The sequence below is a fragment of the Pleurodeles waltl genome, chromosome 1_1 (assembly GCF_031143425.1).
Source record: "Pleurodeles waltl isolate 20211129_DDA chromosome 1_1, aPleWal1.hap1.20221129, whole genome shotgun sequence".
NCBI classification, from domain to species: Eukaryota; Metazoa; Chordata; class Amphibia; order Caudata; family Salamandridae; genus Pleurodeles; species Pleurodeles waltl.
Window position 1 is genome coordinate 894279101 of NC_090436.1, and position 15295 is coordinate 894294395.

General features: G+C 42.8%; 1 protein-coding gene across 1 annotated transcript in view; it reads right to left on the reverse strand.

The window, feature by feature from the left end:
* CEP78 (centrosomal protein 78) overlaps window positions 1-15295 on the reverse strand; it is a 462742-nt gene that overhangs the window by 282461 nt on the left and 164986 nt on the right. Inside the window, exon 11 of the mRNA XM_069230075.1 lies at window positions 14629-14674. Coding sequence (XP_069086176.1) covers window positions 14629-14674 — 46 coding nt within the window. The remainder of the gene's footprint in view (window positions 1-14628; window positions 14675-15295) is intronic.

Consider the following 15295-nt stretch of genomic DNA (forward strand, 5'->3'; position numbering starts at 1 on the left):
AAAGGGAAGCTATAGTTAGGTGAAACCGACAGTTGAAACATACCATTTTATAATAACAAAACCATGAAATTCACCAGTTATAGTGATCTCAAATAACTAACGTGTGCCCTCAAGTAACTATGCACTGTTAATTACCTCTACTATTACATCACTCATTAAATGTTCTATGACAGCACTGATGGCATCATTTCAACTCCTGGAATTACATCATTGATGACAACACCGTGCATGGTGGGGGCGCGAATTATAGTTACTTTAGGGCACTATAAGAAACTATTTCTATACCTATTTGGGTTTTAGAACATACAATTGTTTAAAATAGTTTTATAATTTTATATGGATGAATATACTAGAAGCTGCCTTACACACCTGAGATTTCAGTATTCAAGATGAGAAATATTTGAATATTTATTCAAGGCAAATCAAGTGAATCTAATTACTCAGATTACAAAACTCCTACCTTAACCTATAAACCAGTTTCTATATTCATGTTCTTTCTGATCCCCACTATAATAGTCTACTCTTCTATTTAATTAGTCCCAAAATACTGATTCTCTGCTTTGTTCCTTTCCTTTTTTGCCCTCCCAAACTGCTTTTACTCTTACCTCTTCTCTTTAACATAAAGCTAACTTCTCCCTGAATAATACTGCTGTTGCTTTGATGCAGATTTTTATTGAAGTTGCAAATGTATTTTTCTTTGTCTCCCACATTACTGTAAAATATTGTTTCTGGCTTAATATCGGAGATCCTTATCTCGACCCATTGTTTATGTGAAGCATATAGGTGCCTATCTTAGGTAGAGATACGCTATAAACAAATGAGAAATACAAATAAAATATGAAACATTAACTGAAAAATAAGTTGAGAATGTCTCTGTCAGGATCTCATAGCCTAGATAGAGTAATTATGGTAGAAACAACCCAGCAACTTCCAAACATCAAATTATATTATCCATCTATAACTCTAAAGAGATTTAAAATTCCTACTCTACTGCGCCTGTGACTGATGGATATTGCTGAACTGTGTTATGCTTCATGTAGGAGTAAAATCACAACATACTGAAATATGGATTTTTAAATGTACTATATTATGCCAAGGCTAAACACATCGTTATTGTACTGTGGGATACTTAGCTCCTTGAGATTCTGAGATGCTAATGTGGCAGGCACCAATCAAACACATGTATATATGATTTTTGCTACATCTCAGCAGAGATCCATATTTGATCAATTTAAAATCATGTTACCCTATAAATCGAATAATTTCAATATGTTTGACCTATTGTTTATTTAGAAATAAAGCTGAGGGGAACTCAAGATGTAAACCATGATAGTACTGCCTATCCTTTCATGCTATGCATATACTTGTGATTGGAGCTGGGTTGAATCAACAGTTTCAGCATTTGTCCACTTGCAATGCTTAGTACCACCAAAGTTAGCTTACAATGGGGTACCCCATAGTTCCAACTTACAACCAGCAACGTAAGATCACGATGTTAATACAATATGACAAAGTCTGTCCTGGAAATAGTGGGGAGCCCCAGTATTTGACTCACATGGTAGCCACATACTGAAAGTCTGGTGGCTCTTCCTGCCTCTGCACACAGGTCTAGATTCCAGTACTCTCAAGGCAAGGCTGCAGGTCTTAAGATCCTCTTGGGACAATACCCCCAGTCCCATTGTCTCCAGTCTTTGCTCCTGTTTGAGATGGGGTCTGGGCTTTGGAAATGACATCTTGGCCACAAGCAGGCTATGTGAACCTGCACCCTCCTTCCACAGGACAGCAGTAACTGCGACTCTACGTAACCTCCAAATACTTTGTTCAACACCCCATTAAATCTCCCCTCCCCATGAGCAGAGGAAGATTGTTTATTAGCAGATGAGGGCAGTTTCTGAGACTCAAAGAGCAGGACTGCAAATCTAAAGATGGCCTGGAATATGGTCACTGATGCGTTGGCCCTCGCTCCTTATTAGGATGGGACACACACTTTTAAACTGACTGCTTAGCTATATGTAGAACGTGTGTGACATTGTCTGGGCCATGGACAAGTTGAACCGAGGGCAGAGAAATCTGCAGCTCAACAGAACACAAAAGAGGATAGGCTGGTCAGGCCACCTCTTGAAATCTAAATCCAGAATGAACAATACTATATTGTAGTGGCTGGTTCAGATGGAATTTCATGTTTATATTTTCCTCTGCCTTTCAGCCATAGTCTTAAATAGAGGCAAACAGTCCAAAGTATTTTAAAAACTATCAAGAATCCTTTCAAGTGTCAAGATATAAATAGACCTTACCTTTCATCTAGAGTGAGGTGGAAACCATGATACTTAAAATGCAGTACCAAGTACATTAGATCAAATTGATGCTCTGAATGAGGGAGTATAGGGTATGCTGGCTGTGTTTTAAAGTCAGAGTAAACCCTCACAGAAGGGAATAAAACATTATTCCTCTGTTAGAAAGCCAAGTGCCAATTCTTTTATTTCAACCTAAGATGAAATTGACCAGAAAAACACTATTCATGCAAAAAATAAATAGGGTTCTCATATTAATCAGAAATATAACAGGCCTACTGGTGTGACTGGCCATCTGCTGGGAAATCATAACTGGGCATTGGGTTTAAGTACAGATTTGCAGCTATACAGGCATCCAAAATGGCAGATTCTGTCCATGCCTCTCAGAATCAATCTAAGTCTAGGAGGGCTTGGGGTTCCTGTGCTAGGATGGTCAGGTCAGCTAGGATTGGCAGCTTCAGTGATCTATGATAAGCAGCAGGACTCCAACTGAAATTTATACCAACAGAGACTCAATTGGATCCTGTACATGGATGATCCACCCAGAATAGGCCTCTGAAACAGATAGGCACAACTCTGTATTGAGGTCACAAATTATTAAATAATGCTTGGATATTAAATACTTTGTGATAAAACATTACTCAACAAAAAAGTAGTTGATTTCTGAGTGTTGTGTGCCAAAATGTGACAAAAAGTTAAGAAAGACTTAAAATGAACAGCAAAATTTAGTCATATCACAATTGTGCATTATCCTGGAAAAGGGTTTTGGATATTTATTGGGAACAGCTTTAATGATATATTTTTGCAGTCGTCAAGCAAAAATCATGATAATATATATTGCTATGTTCAATAAAACTGCACATTACAGAGTACAGATATTTTCCAATATTTCAGAAATAGTTGAATTTGGAGCTGCACTGTTATGCTAATAGGTATCATTTGGAGTAGATCATGAAACAAAGCTATGTAATGATTAATTTCACCTAGTAATTATGTACTTAGATAGGTATTCACCACTACAGCTTCACTGGAGATTGCTTGTAAAAGGCAGCTGCTCACAGGCTTGGAACACCTGACGTAGCGAGACGCGACTCTACGCTGTGCGCAGAGACCACAGAGCCAGGAGGCAGGGTAGCAGGGTCTCTGGGCTTCTGGGACACTGGACTACTGAGCCACTGGTTGGCCCGGGAGCAGCGGCGGCCCAAAGTGTGGTGCTGGGTCGTGGCAGAGGAGTCAGAGGGGTCTCTGGGGAGCAGAGAGTAGCAGCGTCTGGACTCACGGAGGAGAACAGGAGAGGGAGATTTGAGCAAATTCTGCCGGCTGTTTCATCCCAGCTGAGTGCCAGTCAGGCCTCAATTGCACTGCTTTGCCCTGGCTGGATTCGCAAACCTCATTCTACTCTCCCTCCCTTCCCGCTGTTTACCTACACGCCGGCCAGCCTGCCTGTCTGTCTGCCTGACTGCCTATCTACTTATCTGCCTTCAGGCCTGTCTCCCTGCCTGCCTGCTATTCCACCTGCCTGGTCTGTTTTTCCACTCTTCACTCTGCTTTGCCTTGCCGCTGGAGGCAGGGTTAGATGCGGAACTGGCCGTTCCACCCAGTGCAAGGTGCAACCGCCTCAATGTGAGGCTGGTGACTGGCAGAGTGAGTGGCAGAGCACTTCGTGCCATCGAAGCTTGGAGCCTGGAGTTTGACGTGCATGTAGCTAGTGAGATGCTCTAGGCAGCGGGCAGCTTGTTAGGAGCAGAAGCGGCTGGCATTAAGCCAATGCAGATTGCCACGCATTGCTGTCCTGCTCTGCTGCGCTCAACTCTGGACTTCGACGATCATATCTGCTGCATACAAACGCAGGGGAGAGCTTTGAAAAGTGTCCTGGGAGTGCATTGTCTGCGGTTTACTCTGTTTAGCTTGCTTTTTGCGATTTGGGTCTATCTCAGAGACAGGAAGGGCATGGGGGGGGGTCAGGCCTCTAAGTCCATATCAGAATTACTACCCTTTAATAAAAGGGGAGTCTACGATTTCTCCCCTCCACTTTGTTTTGGTCCCAGTGGCTCACTGTTGAGGCAAAATTATGACCTTAAAGAAGTTACGTTCAGGGCGTTTGCTCCCAGGAAAATCATGTGTAAAAACTAAGTTGAATCCTCTACGGAATAAGGTCAATACGGCCTTTCAGTTGAAGGGCCAGAGGCAAACATTCACTCTAAGGAAAAAAGAAAAATTCTCCCACAAGGAGCCAAAGCCAGACCACCCCCTTGTACGACAGATGGTATGGAACTAAGTGGTATTCTGTCCAAGAGAGTCTCAAAGGAGGCCTACTCTGCTGATAAAAGCCAGGGAAGGGGAGTAGAGGAATTGGCCCTCCTGGAGTCCCCCTTAGAGAACATTCAGAGCACTCAGAGCTTGTCCAGGACACAGCCTCGTCCTTCTTTTCCCTCCTCACCATTTCAGCAAGTTAGCCCTCCTCCACCAGTCGAGTCCATCGGAAGACTCTTTATGTCAGTTGTGGTCCCCCAGGAAGCCTGTGTCCACCTGAAGGCCACAGAGACCCTGGCTGCCGGTCCCCAAGACTTTACCTTGCCTGATTTGGATTTAGATCTCTGCCGGAGATATGGGTATCATGCTAAAGATTACTCTCCACCTCCTGGGGATTCCATGCCCATACTTCCATCCACAGGTCTCCATCAGTTTAATAGTACTCTGTCTTTACAAGACTGTGTACTCTCACCTATCTGTGACTCCAGCTCAAGAAGTAAGCGGTATCCTGCCCATTCAACCTCCCGACCAGGAGGTCAGGCTTTCTGCCTCTCTGAACAGCTTGGACAATCTACTCTCATCAATTTTAAAACTTCTGGAGAAATTCATAGGTGGGTTGGACTGTATTCTTGACTCCGGGTTAGCCATTTTAAAGGAACTGACTAAAGATAACAAAAAGGGGAGTCTGATCCTAGACCCATCGGGGACACCGGCTGCCCCCTCACAGTTATTAAATGATCAGGTGACCCCCAGGGTATGCTCGAGAGTGGAGGTTAGCACACAAGCTGGCAAACCCCAGTGAAATAGGACCTGTGATAAAAGGGCACCGTTGGATAGCCCAGTGGACTTTATCCGATTTATTTTTTACACTCCTCCAGGCAAGTGTAAATGATCAATAAAGCCTAAACAACCTGCATGGGAGGTATTGCCAATTTTTAAATCCTCGTCTGACCAAAAGAATTGTCCCATGGAGTCACCCACTCTCTCGCTAAGAGTAGGAGAGAAAAATAAGGGGAAAAACCCTAAAGGTGTGAAAAGACCGAACAGACCAATTCGGCCGATCAACAAGAAAGGCAGAAGGTAAGTATATTTCCCTGAGATGACAGATTCCTCATAAATATGCTTGGAGACACCGAACTTGATCCCACATTCTACCCTGGTGTCACAGCCTGCACCTGGGTTAACTGGTGCAACCTCCAGGGAGCTTGGAAGGGAGCACAAGAATGAACTTCCCCCCACTCTCCCACCTGGACTGCCTTCAGCTTTAAAACCCAACAGCACCGATATTTTTTGCCTCCCAGGCCGGTAGGAGAGTTTAAAGACTTCTTATCTTGGGAGGGCGCTTCTGCAATAGGTCATAATGCGGACACTCATATAGTACACGTTATTCCAATCTTTCATGCAGATTTAATTCTGAACAGATCTACTTTGCTAAACTGTTTCCCAGAGTCCAGTTTATTGAGGTCAATCCAAAGCCCAGATATTGCTCTTGTTTCTCTATTTGACTCTAATGTAGCCCTTAAATCTTGGATCACATTTCGCTCTAAGCGCTTGGCAAACTTGGTCCTTCAAGATGCTGATTTGTTTGCAATGTCGTAGGATTGATGTGGTTTCTTTCTTAGGTCAAGTTGGTGCTGCTGGGGAGAGAGTAGTAGAACAGTCCATAGATTGTTACTCATATTCTGAGTCTTCCAATTATACTGACCAGTTCGTGTTTTGACCCAGAATAGATTTGCAGGCCCTCAAAGTTTCCCTAGTAGGGAATGGTAGGCAGGTGCTACTGCGGGAAACACGATCCGCACCTGGGCAAAAAAATATTAATGATCTGGATGGGTGAGATGGACTCCCGAGTGCCCTAAATCAGGCGCAGGGGTCTAAGTTCCTGTGTCAACCCTCTAACTAGCGCATGCCTATACATTATTTCCTGGAATGTAGCAGGGGTAGAACATAGTAGGGAAAAACTATCTTGTCTTGGTCCTTTAAATCCTGATTTGACATGCCTCCAGGAGACTTGGTCCGATATGGATTTATTGTGGGATGACTATTTTGTTTGTGACTGTGAGGCCACCCTCTCTAGAAAGGGGCATGCAAAAGGGGGAGTTGCTTGTTTATTGTCAACTAAACCTAAGTGGAATTTTTATTGCTATAAAGACCCCAGTAACCTCTTTATTGCCTTAACCCTTCAGATGCATAATACTCCTCAAGGTTCTACCCCTCTGTTACTGGTTAATACTATTATTCCTCCTGAAGCGGCTTATGATGCCTTACTACAGAAGGTTTCTGCCTATGTAGAGAACGCATTTAATAGTGAGTTCCTTCCCTTTATAGTATTAGTAGGAGATCTAAACTGTAAGATATCCAACCATGCCCCGTGCCAAGTTCACAACGCTTAGAGAGAGGCAGCCCTGCGAATTCCAGCCTGCGTCTCCCCTCTCGATAAGAACAAATAAAAGAGGGAAACTCCTGCTTAACCTTCTTAGGAAAAACAATTGTATTACTGCCAACGGAAGGTCCTGATTCTCCTGCCTCCTTCACGCATACTTCCTTGGGGGAAAGGCAATATTAGACTATTTGGTGTTAAGTTACTCTGCTTATTTTTTGCTGGATGATTTACAGATTATAAATACTTCTGTCAGTGGCCATAACCAGGTTCTTTTTACATTAGAAGTGAACTTGCCATTAACGGGGTCTTGGGAGTTGGGTGGGTCAATCCAGATCTTTGATAAAAAAAGATAGGGAGGTCGCAGTGGTATCTCAGAAGGATTTCAGGTGTATTGGACACTTCAGAGATTGCAGTCGCAGACCTGGATAATTGAGAGGGAAATTAATTGCAAAACCATTCAGAAGCAGTTGTTAATCAACTCTTCTTCCAGAGCTCCTAAATATAGCCGGAGGGTGATCCCTTGCCCATTACTTGACCTGAATAGGGAAATAAATAGTTTGGTCAGGACCCAGTATTTAGACTATTCAATTGAAAGGAACTCCAGGGTGGCTTTGTTAAAAAAAGAGAAGGAGGTGCTTGAAGGCCCACCTCACAAGAGACTCTTGGGACAGGCTTTGGACCCACCTTAGGGAAGCAGCTGTAAAGGGTCAGGCCAGGTATTTTTGGACATTGGTGGGTGAAGGCTGCGGGTCTGGAGTTCGATCGTCCCCCGTTGCCATAGTTGAAGCCCATTGGTATGAATTAATCGCCTCACTGTATGCTTCAAATGGGGTAGAATTGTTTCCCCCCCGAAAGTAATGGGATACATTCCTTCACCTCCTCCTTAGTAAAAGAGATAGAATTGGCCATCCGCTCTGTCCGTCTTTCTGCCGCAATGGACCCTGATGAACTCCCCATTTCTGTAATAAATCAAGATATTTGCTCCTGGAGTAACATCTTATTTGTGGTCTTTAGAAGATGTTTCCTCTCCAGAAGCAATCCCAACTCCTGGGTTGGTAGTATTATCATGCCTATATACAAGAAGGGCGATCGTGATTATCCTGTTAATTATCAGCAGATCGCCCTTCTGGGCGCAGTTAGGAAACTCTTTACTAATTGTCTGCTTTCCAGACTTATTGCTTGGGCAAAGGAGAACAACATTATTCCCCTGGAGCAAATGGGGTTTAGGTGAAACACAAATGATATTGCAGCACTACAAGTTATTACTGAAAAGTATGTGAAATTAAGAGGTGGCGTGGTCTGTGCCGCGTTCATCGACTTTTCAACGGCATTTGACAAAGTGGATAGAGATTTGCTATGGAGAAAGGTGGCCAATTTGGGTATGCCTACTATTCTTCTTGAGTTAGTGATAGCACTTCACTCGTCTACTTGCTGTAGAATTCTTCTAGGGGGTGACAAAGGCTTATCCCAAGAGATATCCACTCTGAGTGGACCAAAGCAAGGATGTCTCCTGGCGCCTTTGCTTTTCTCCCTATACATCTCAGATTTTCCCTCTTTCCTTTCTCAGAGCAAGGACTTTCCCCTGCAAGTAGGCAGCACTCTGTTGTTTATTATATGCCAACAACATTATAATCCTCGACTTAACTCCTAAAGGCCTACAGAACCGTCTCCAGTCTTTGTCAAAGTACTCAGAGTCCCACTTTAAAGGTTAATGCCTCGAAAAGCAAGGTTGTATGCTTCCATGGAAATAATAAGATGAAGTTTCCTAATTTCCATTGGTCATTAGGAAATCAAAAGATGGAAATCGTGAACTCTTATACCATTTTAGGGAAAATAGTCTGTGGGAATCTTAGTGAGTCAGCTCACATATCTTCCAACAAATTGAAAGCCAGTTGTCAAGCAAGAGGCTTATGGGCCCTGTATATGGCCACGGGAAGAAGGCATTTTGTACACCTCTTAGCAGTCTACTGAGCTAAAATTCCCCCATCCCTTCTTTATGATTTGGTATTCATTGATGCCTCTAAATGAGGGTTTTTGAATCAGCTGGAAGATAAAATCCTTAGAAAACTTTTGTCTGTTAATACAGCTGCCACCGTGGCGTCCTTAAGGTTGGAAATGGGTCTAAGAGGTATATTTATCCAGGGATTAGCTGGGGTTATACATTGGGCCGTTTCCCTCACGAGGAGCGAGGATAACACTCTAAGGTCTGTGTTAAGGAAATACATTTTTGCAGATTATAATAACGTCAGGTACTCCTTTTGCAATAACTTTTCCTATGCTCTAGAAAGGATGGAATTAGACAGCAATCAGATCTTGGCAAAATCCCCCTTGCAACTGGCCTGAAACAGGAATCGTGGTCCTTAAGCTTTCTACTGGACTTAGAGAGTTGTGTAAAAATGAATTCCTTCTCGAATTTAGAAAATTCCTTCATAGTTAAAAAAAAACAAAAAAAAAAAAAAAAAACAACATGGAATATCCCACATAGGGTTAGGCGTTTTTGGATGCTGCTTCGCCAGGGATTGCTACCCTTGAATGTGCTTCTGGTGAAAGGGCATGGCTCAGCTAAAGAGAGTAACTTTTGCCTTGCCGAAACCCAAGATTTAAAACATGTTTTATTTGTTTGTCCATTCCTTGCCCCACTTTCGTGCAGATGGCTAAAGCCTATTTGTCTTCAGCTCTCTTTGCTGTCTGCACCAGAGTTTCTTCAAGCCTTGAATGACCCTCCCAATGAATTGTTTTGTTTTAGAATTTTTGATTTTTTAAATGTTTCTTATATTTATTCTAAGTATAAACATCGTAAAGTTGGTGCGTTGGTTTCTAAGGAAGCTGGGTAAGGGGCTTTGTACGAACTTTTTTAATGCAAGTGGGCAGATCTCCTATTATGATGCACTTTATTATAATTGCACTTTAAAGGCGGAAGGGCAAGGTATATGTGTGCCCTTCTATATATTTTACAGGTGGATGGATAAGGTATTTGACGGTTTTCGCATACATTTGATCTTTTTGTCTTTTATATATGGATTTCGTTTTGATGCACTTTATTATAATGCACCTTATGGGTAGATGGGCAAGATATGTGAATATTTTTTTAAGCATATTTATTTCGATGTTTTTATTGGTAGACGGGTAAAGTACTTGATTGTTTCTGTACATATTTTATCCTTTTTGTTTTTATATGTGGACCTCGTTTTGCGTTCCTAATCATAAATAAAACTTGACTTGTAAAAGGCAGCATATTGTTTCCAATTTTTTTCCATTTGTGTCAGAGAGATGGTGATATTCAAAGCAGTGCTTTAGCTTCACGCTTGAAAAACAAGTTACTTACCTTCGGTAACCATCGTTCTAGTAGCGCATGCATTTAACTCCAGATTCCTCACCCTGTCAATATTTCCCAGACTGGATCCGGAAATACTAAAGCAAGTGTAGGTAGATTTTTGTTGTGAGGTGGCTCCATGCCAATGCTGTTCCACTCCGGAAGTGACGAACAGAGCCACATATAAGAACCACACATGCACATAGTTGTCAGTTGCTTTGTCAGGCTCTAAGCGTCCTCACATGCAGTCGGAGTCCATTGGCAGATTGGCATGACAAGTGTGCAGATCTCTAGACTGGGACCTTTTTAAATGGAAAAAGTTTAGTTAACAAAACAGGGAGTTCAGAGGGTTGGTGAGAAATCTGCAGTTGGATATACTGTCCACCAGAAAGATTATTATCAAAAGGTAAGTAACCTGATGAATACATCGAACCACAGATTTCTCATCTTCTGAACAGATACCAAAGCAGTTTTTAACTACGTGTTGGATCTGTGCACTGGCTCAGACCAAAGAGTCCTGTAAGATTGAGCGGGTAAAATGCCCATCTCGATGGACCGAACTGTCGAAGCATTAGTGCTTTGTGAATGTTTGGAGCTACACCCATGTAGTGGACTGACAAATGACAAGGATAGGCGCGCTGGGCGCAGCTTTGGCCCACGTGAAATTAGCCTTTAGAAATTTTGGGGGTTGCTTCTTAGCCAGTGCATAGCAGATCTTTATTCAGAGAAAAATCCATTGAGAGAGGTTACAATTTTGCACTGGTTTGCCTGACTTTGCTCAGGAAAGCACCACAAAAAGCTGATTGTTCACCTCTTCTGTGTGATCAGTATAAAAGTTTAGTGCTTACTTAGAGACAAATGATGGACACTCTCTTCCTCCTTAGAGGGATGAGGTCAAGTAAAGAACATAGGAATGATGATAGCTTTCCTACCATTTACCAGTAGGAAGCAAGATAGGGTCCTGAACATTTATACACAAAAGACGTATAAGGTGAGCTGACAGAAAGGGCCTGTAGCTTTCTCACACCATTCTAGCTGATGTCATGGGGATAAAGAAAGGACAGTCTTCAACGTCAGATATCTCAATGGACAACTGTGCAGCAGCTCAAAAGGGGTGCACATCAAGAGAGTGATGCCTAAGTTTAAGTCTCACTGTGACAACAACAAAGGGTTTTGGTGGAAATAAATGTTACAAACCTTTCAAAAATCTCATCACAACAGGTCATTTGAATAAAGAGGATGGATGCGTCAACCGTAAAAAAGGTGAATGAGCCTTTAATAGTGCTCAAAGCAAGTACGTGCTGGGCCAGAGATCGAACAAACAAATCCAACATCTTTGCTTGCAATGAGTTAATTTGACAGGTGTGGCATAAATCTGTACCAACGACTGGAGTACACTCATTTTGAGGAAGGACACCTTGCTGCCAAGACAACATCAACAACCCGGGGAGTAGGCCTAAGGAGGTAAACTGCTGCCTTTGAAACTTCACACATTGAGCTGGGATTCTGCAGGCTTGGGGTACGTACCCTGAGCTGCTGGAGGTCCTTCCGAGGCAGCAGCTTAATCTGAGGACAGATACTCATACCCAGGAATTCCGGGTACCACACACTCCTGCCCAATCCAGTGCCACTAGGATGACTTGGCTCGGTCTATCCTGATCTTCTTCGGTACTTAGGGAAGGAGAGGTAGCAGCAGGAAGGCACACAGGAGTCCTAAGCTCCACTCAAGACAGAAGGAGACTCGGAGAGATGGAGCCGCCTTATAAACTCCAGCACACCAATGTGCTGGCATTGCAGGGTCACCATGGTGGCAAAGATATTGAGCCAGGGCTCTCCCCACTGTTTGGAGAAGCCCATTGCCTCCTCTGGGGGAAACTGCAATTTTGCCGAGTTTGTCCACCCTGGTGTTTAGAGATCCTGCAAGGTGGTTTATCATGAGATGAATTCCTTAGCAGTCCAGCTACTTTCAGAAGCGCAAAGCCTCCTAATGCAGAGCTCGATACCACAGTGTTCCCTGCTTATTGCATTATCACATAGCAGAGGTGTTATCCGTGAGCACCTGCATCAGCCTTCCTTTGATGGTGGAGAGGAAGGCCTTCAATGCCAAGTAAATTGCCCTCAACCCCAACAAATCGATGAGGAGTTGTGTGTCTGTCGGAAACCAGAGGCCTCTGAGCTCCGCCTCTCAGAGATGGCCTCCTCAAACCAGTATCTCTGACCACAATCAGCTCTGGGTGGGGTAAGGAGAGGCATCTGCCACTGATTCAATTGTGGTCAAATAGCCACCACTGCAGATCTTGTAGAGACTGTCGTAATGTTGTGCCGAGTGGGATTTAAGATCCCACTGCAGAATATCACAAGGCTATGCTGATCCTTTTGAAGAAAAGATGAAGAATGGAATATGTATGGTTCAAGTATGAGGTACCAAAAGAGGTCTGGTCCCTCAGAAGCAAGAGCCCTCACACACCTAGATGGCTGTCATTCTTCATCACAGGGCATACAGGAACCTGCTATGGGGCTCTTTTTTGGAGATCTTTTATGTAAAATGCTGTATGTGAAGTAAGGGGTACGGGCCTTATGGTGTAGATTGGAAATACAAAGTTGTGAGTGTGAAGGAATATGAAGAATAATATAGACTAAGTGGTCCTCAGAGGATTTTTATGGACAAAACCACCTGTCTAATTAAAAGAATGGTGACTATCTAGAGAGGCAATGGTCATCGACAGCTCAGTGGGTCAACATGTTTCTTACTATTTCAAATGAATACTGATCTTATGGCAATTCTTCAGAACCAATTGTTCTAATCTACACAGTGGCTGGCCTCTAAACTTATGTGTTTCGAACAATTACCAATCACAAATCACCTTGGTGGAAGGTTAATACCTTGTTAATATTACGGAACCAACCTATGATAGACAGACAAAACACTATCAATAATGCAGTTTTCATTTATCGCATCTCAGAGTCAAGCCTCTGACAAGGGGAGTAAAAATCCCGTCATTGTTGCACTCACATGTAACCACAGGTGTGCATGTGAAACCTTAAACGTATAGTAGCACCCACCAGAAAAAGCACACTTGCCATAACAATGTCAAAACCTAATGCATAGGTCACACACACTTTATCAAGAAGGGCTAACTCACACCATTTGGGTGGGTATCAATATTGTCCCTGCATGTACTACCTGTTATATTTGGCCAGTAGGATGAAGGAGGCTAACAATCGCATGAGCTTCAGGTGGTTGGCAATGATGATTGCCTGGGGCGAGCTCGCATTTAGCAGCCAATGGTCAAGGAAGGGGGAAGACTGATACCCCCAATCTTAGAAGATGTCCTGCGACCATCACCATCATTAACACCTGAGGCGCCCTGGTGAGACCAAAAGGAAGCCCTGACTAATTTTACTACCATAAACCGATGTACCACTCAGATATGGAAATCAGAGTCCTGTACATCAAACACTACCAGTCTCCGGGATCTGGGGCAAGGAGGACCTGGACTAGTGTGAATTTCTTTAATTTGTCCTTTCACAGGAAGATGTTGAGAAAGGGAAGATTCAAAATAGGGGGAAGGCATCTGTCCTTCTCTGGCAAAAGGAAGTAGTAGTTCCTGCTGCAGAGGTTGGAGCCCTCTCTGAAGCCCTTTTAACCAATAGGAATGGAAGGTGTGACAGGGTAGTAAGAAATGGGAGGTTGTAGCCCTGAAGGAAAATTTGGAGGACTCCCTTATATGATGTGATGGCATGTCAGCTCAGGAGGATAGATCCGATCCTGCCTCCAACAGGGTGGGTGTTAGCTGGTGAGAGGTTTTGTGGCTGCAGATTTTGTAGGGGGATGGGGATCTGAGGTGCATGGTGCCTCCGCAGTACTGGCCATTGTCTCTGAGAACTATATACTCAGCCACGAAAGAGTTGAAAGAAATGCTGGGCAGGTGGAGGGGTGTGATGCTGATAAAACTGAAAACCTCAACTGATGGCACAGAAAAGGCAAAATTATTGGTGGAAGTGTCAGGTGGGAGCAGAAAGATAGAAAGAATGGGCTGTGGCCCAACTCTTCTCATACTCTTCCAGGGCTGCATCTTCTTTTTCACCAAAAAGGTGGGAGCTGTCAAATGAAATGTCTATCAGGAATGCTTGACATCCCCTGAGAATCCCGCCGACCTCATTGAGGTGTGACGTCCAAGTGCCACATTGGTGTCTATTGTTTGGACCCAGTAGTCAATCGTATCAAAGCAGAAAGACATCCAGAAATTGCTTGAGTATAGGCTGTTGTAAAATATTTTTGATTAGGCACATAATAACAAACCTTATGATAAATATAGTTATTTTTATGCACATTTAATGTACACTTAACTTTTACAAAGCAAAGCTCATAGTAAATAGATAGGTACCTGCGCATGAAGAGGAGAGCCATGAGAGTGCTCCAAAGGAAATCCCCTAAAATGTAAAGTTGCAATGGAAAAGCAAAGAGAAAAGAAAAGAGAACAATATTATCTGTAATAATAATGTTACAAAAATTGCCATGACAAAATTCATTGCCTCAAATACGTTATAAAGATTCACAATCTCAAAATGATAAAATGAATTTAAAAAAACAACTTCATAATTACAGTGGTTGCTAGTAGTCTTCATTTTAAGAACAAATTCTCATAAATATGTAATGTGTTTGCTAATGAGACTACAATAAGAGTTGCATGTTATTTTAAGTCTGAGCTCCACACCTGACTGAGTAATATCTTGGGATACCCAGGTATACAATACTTAACTGAAGGAAGTAATGTTTCCAAGAGGCATTGTTTCTTCCCTCTAGAGTCTATCTCTGCAACATTCTCAACCTTTTGGCTGAGCCGTCGGAATAGTTCTCAAAACCCAAACTGATAAACAAGCATTGTGGTTAACTGGAAAAGCACTGCATCATAAATTTACCTTTGGTAAGAGACGACCGAGATATATTGTCACAAACAGCCTGAATAGGGATATTTTTACAGTTTTCGAAATTGAGAGACAGGGTGAAATAAACGGAGAACTTTCCCTAATGGAGACTATTTTCAAAAATCA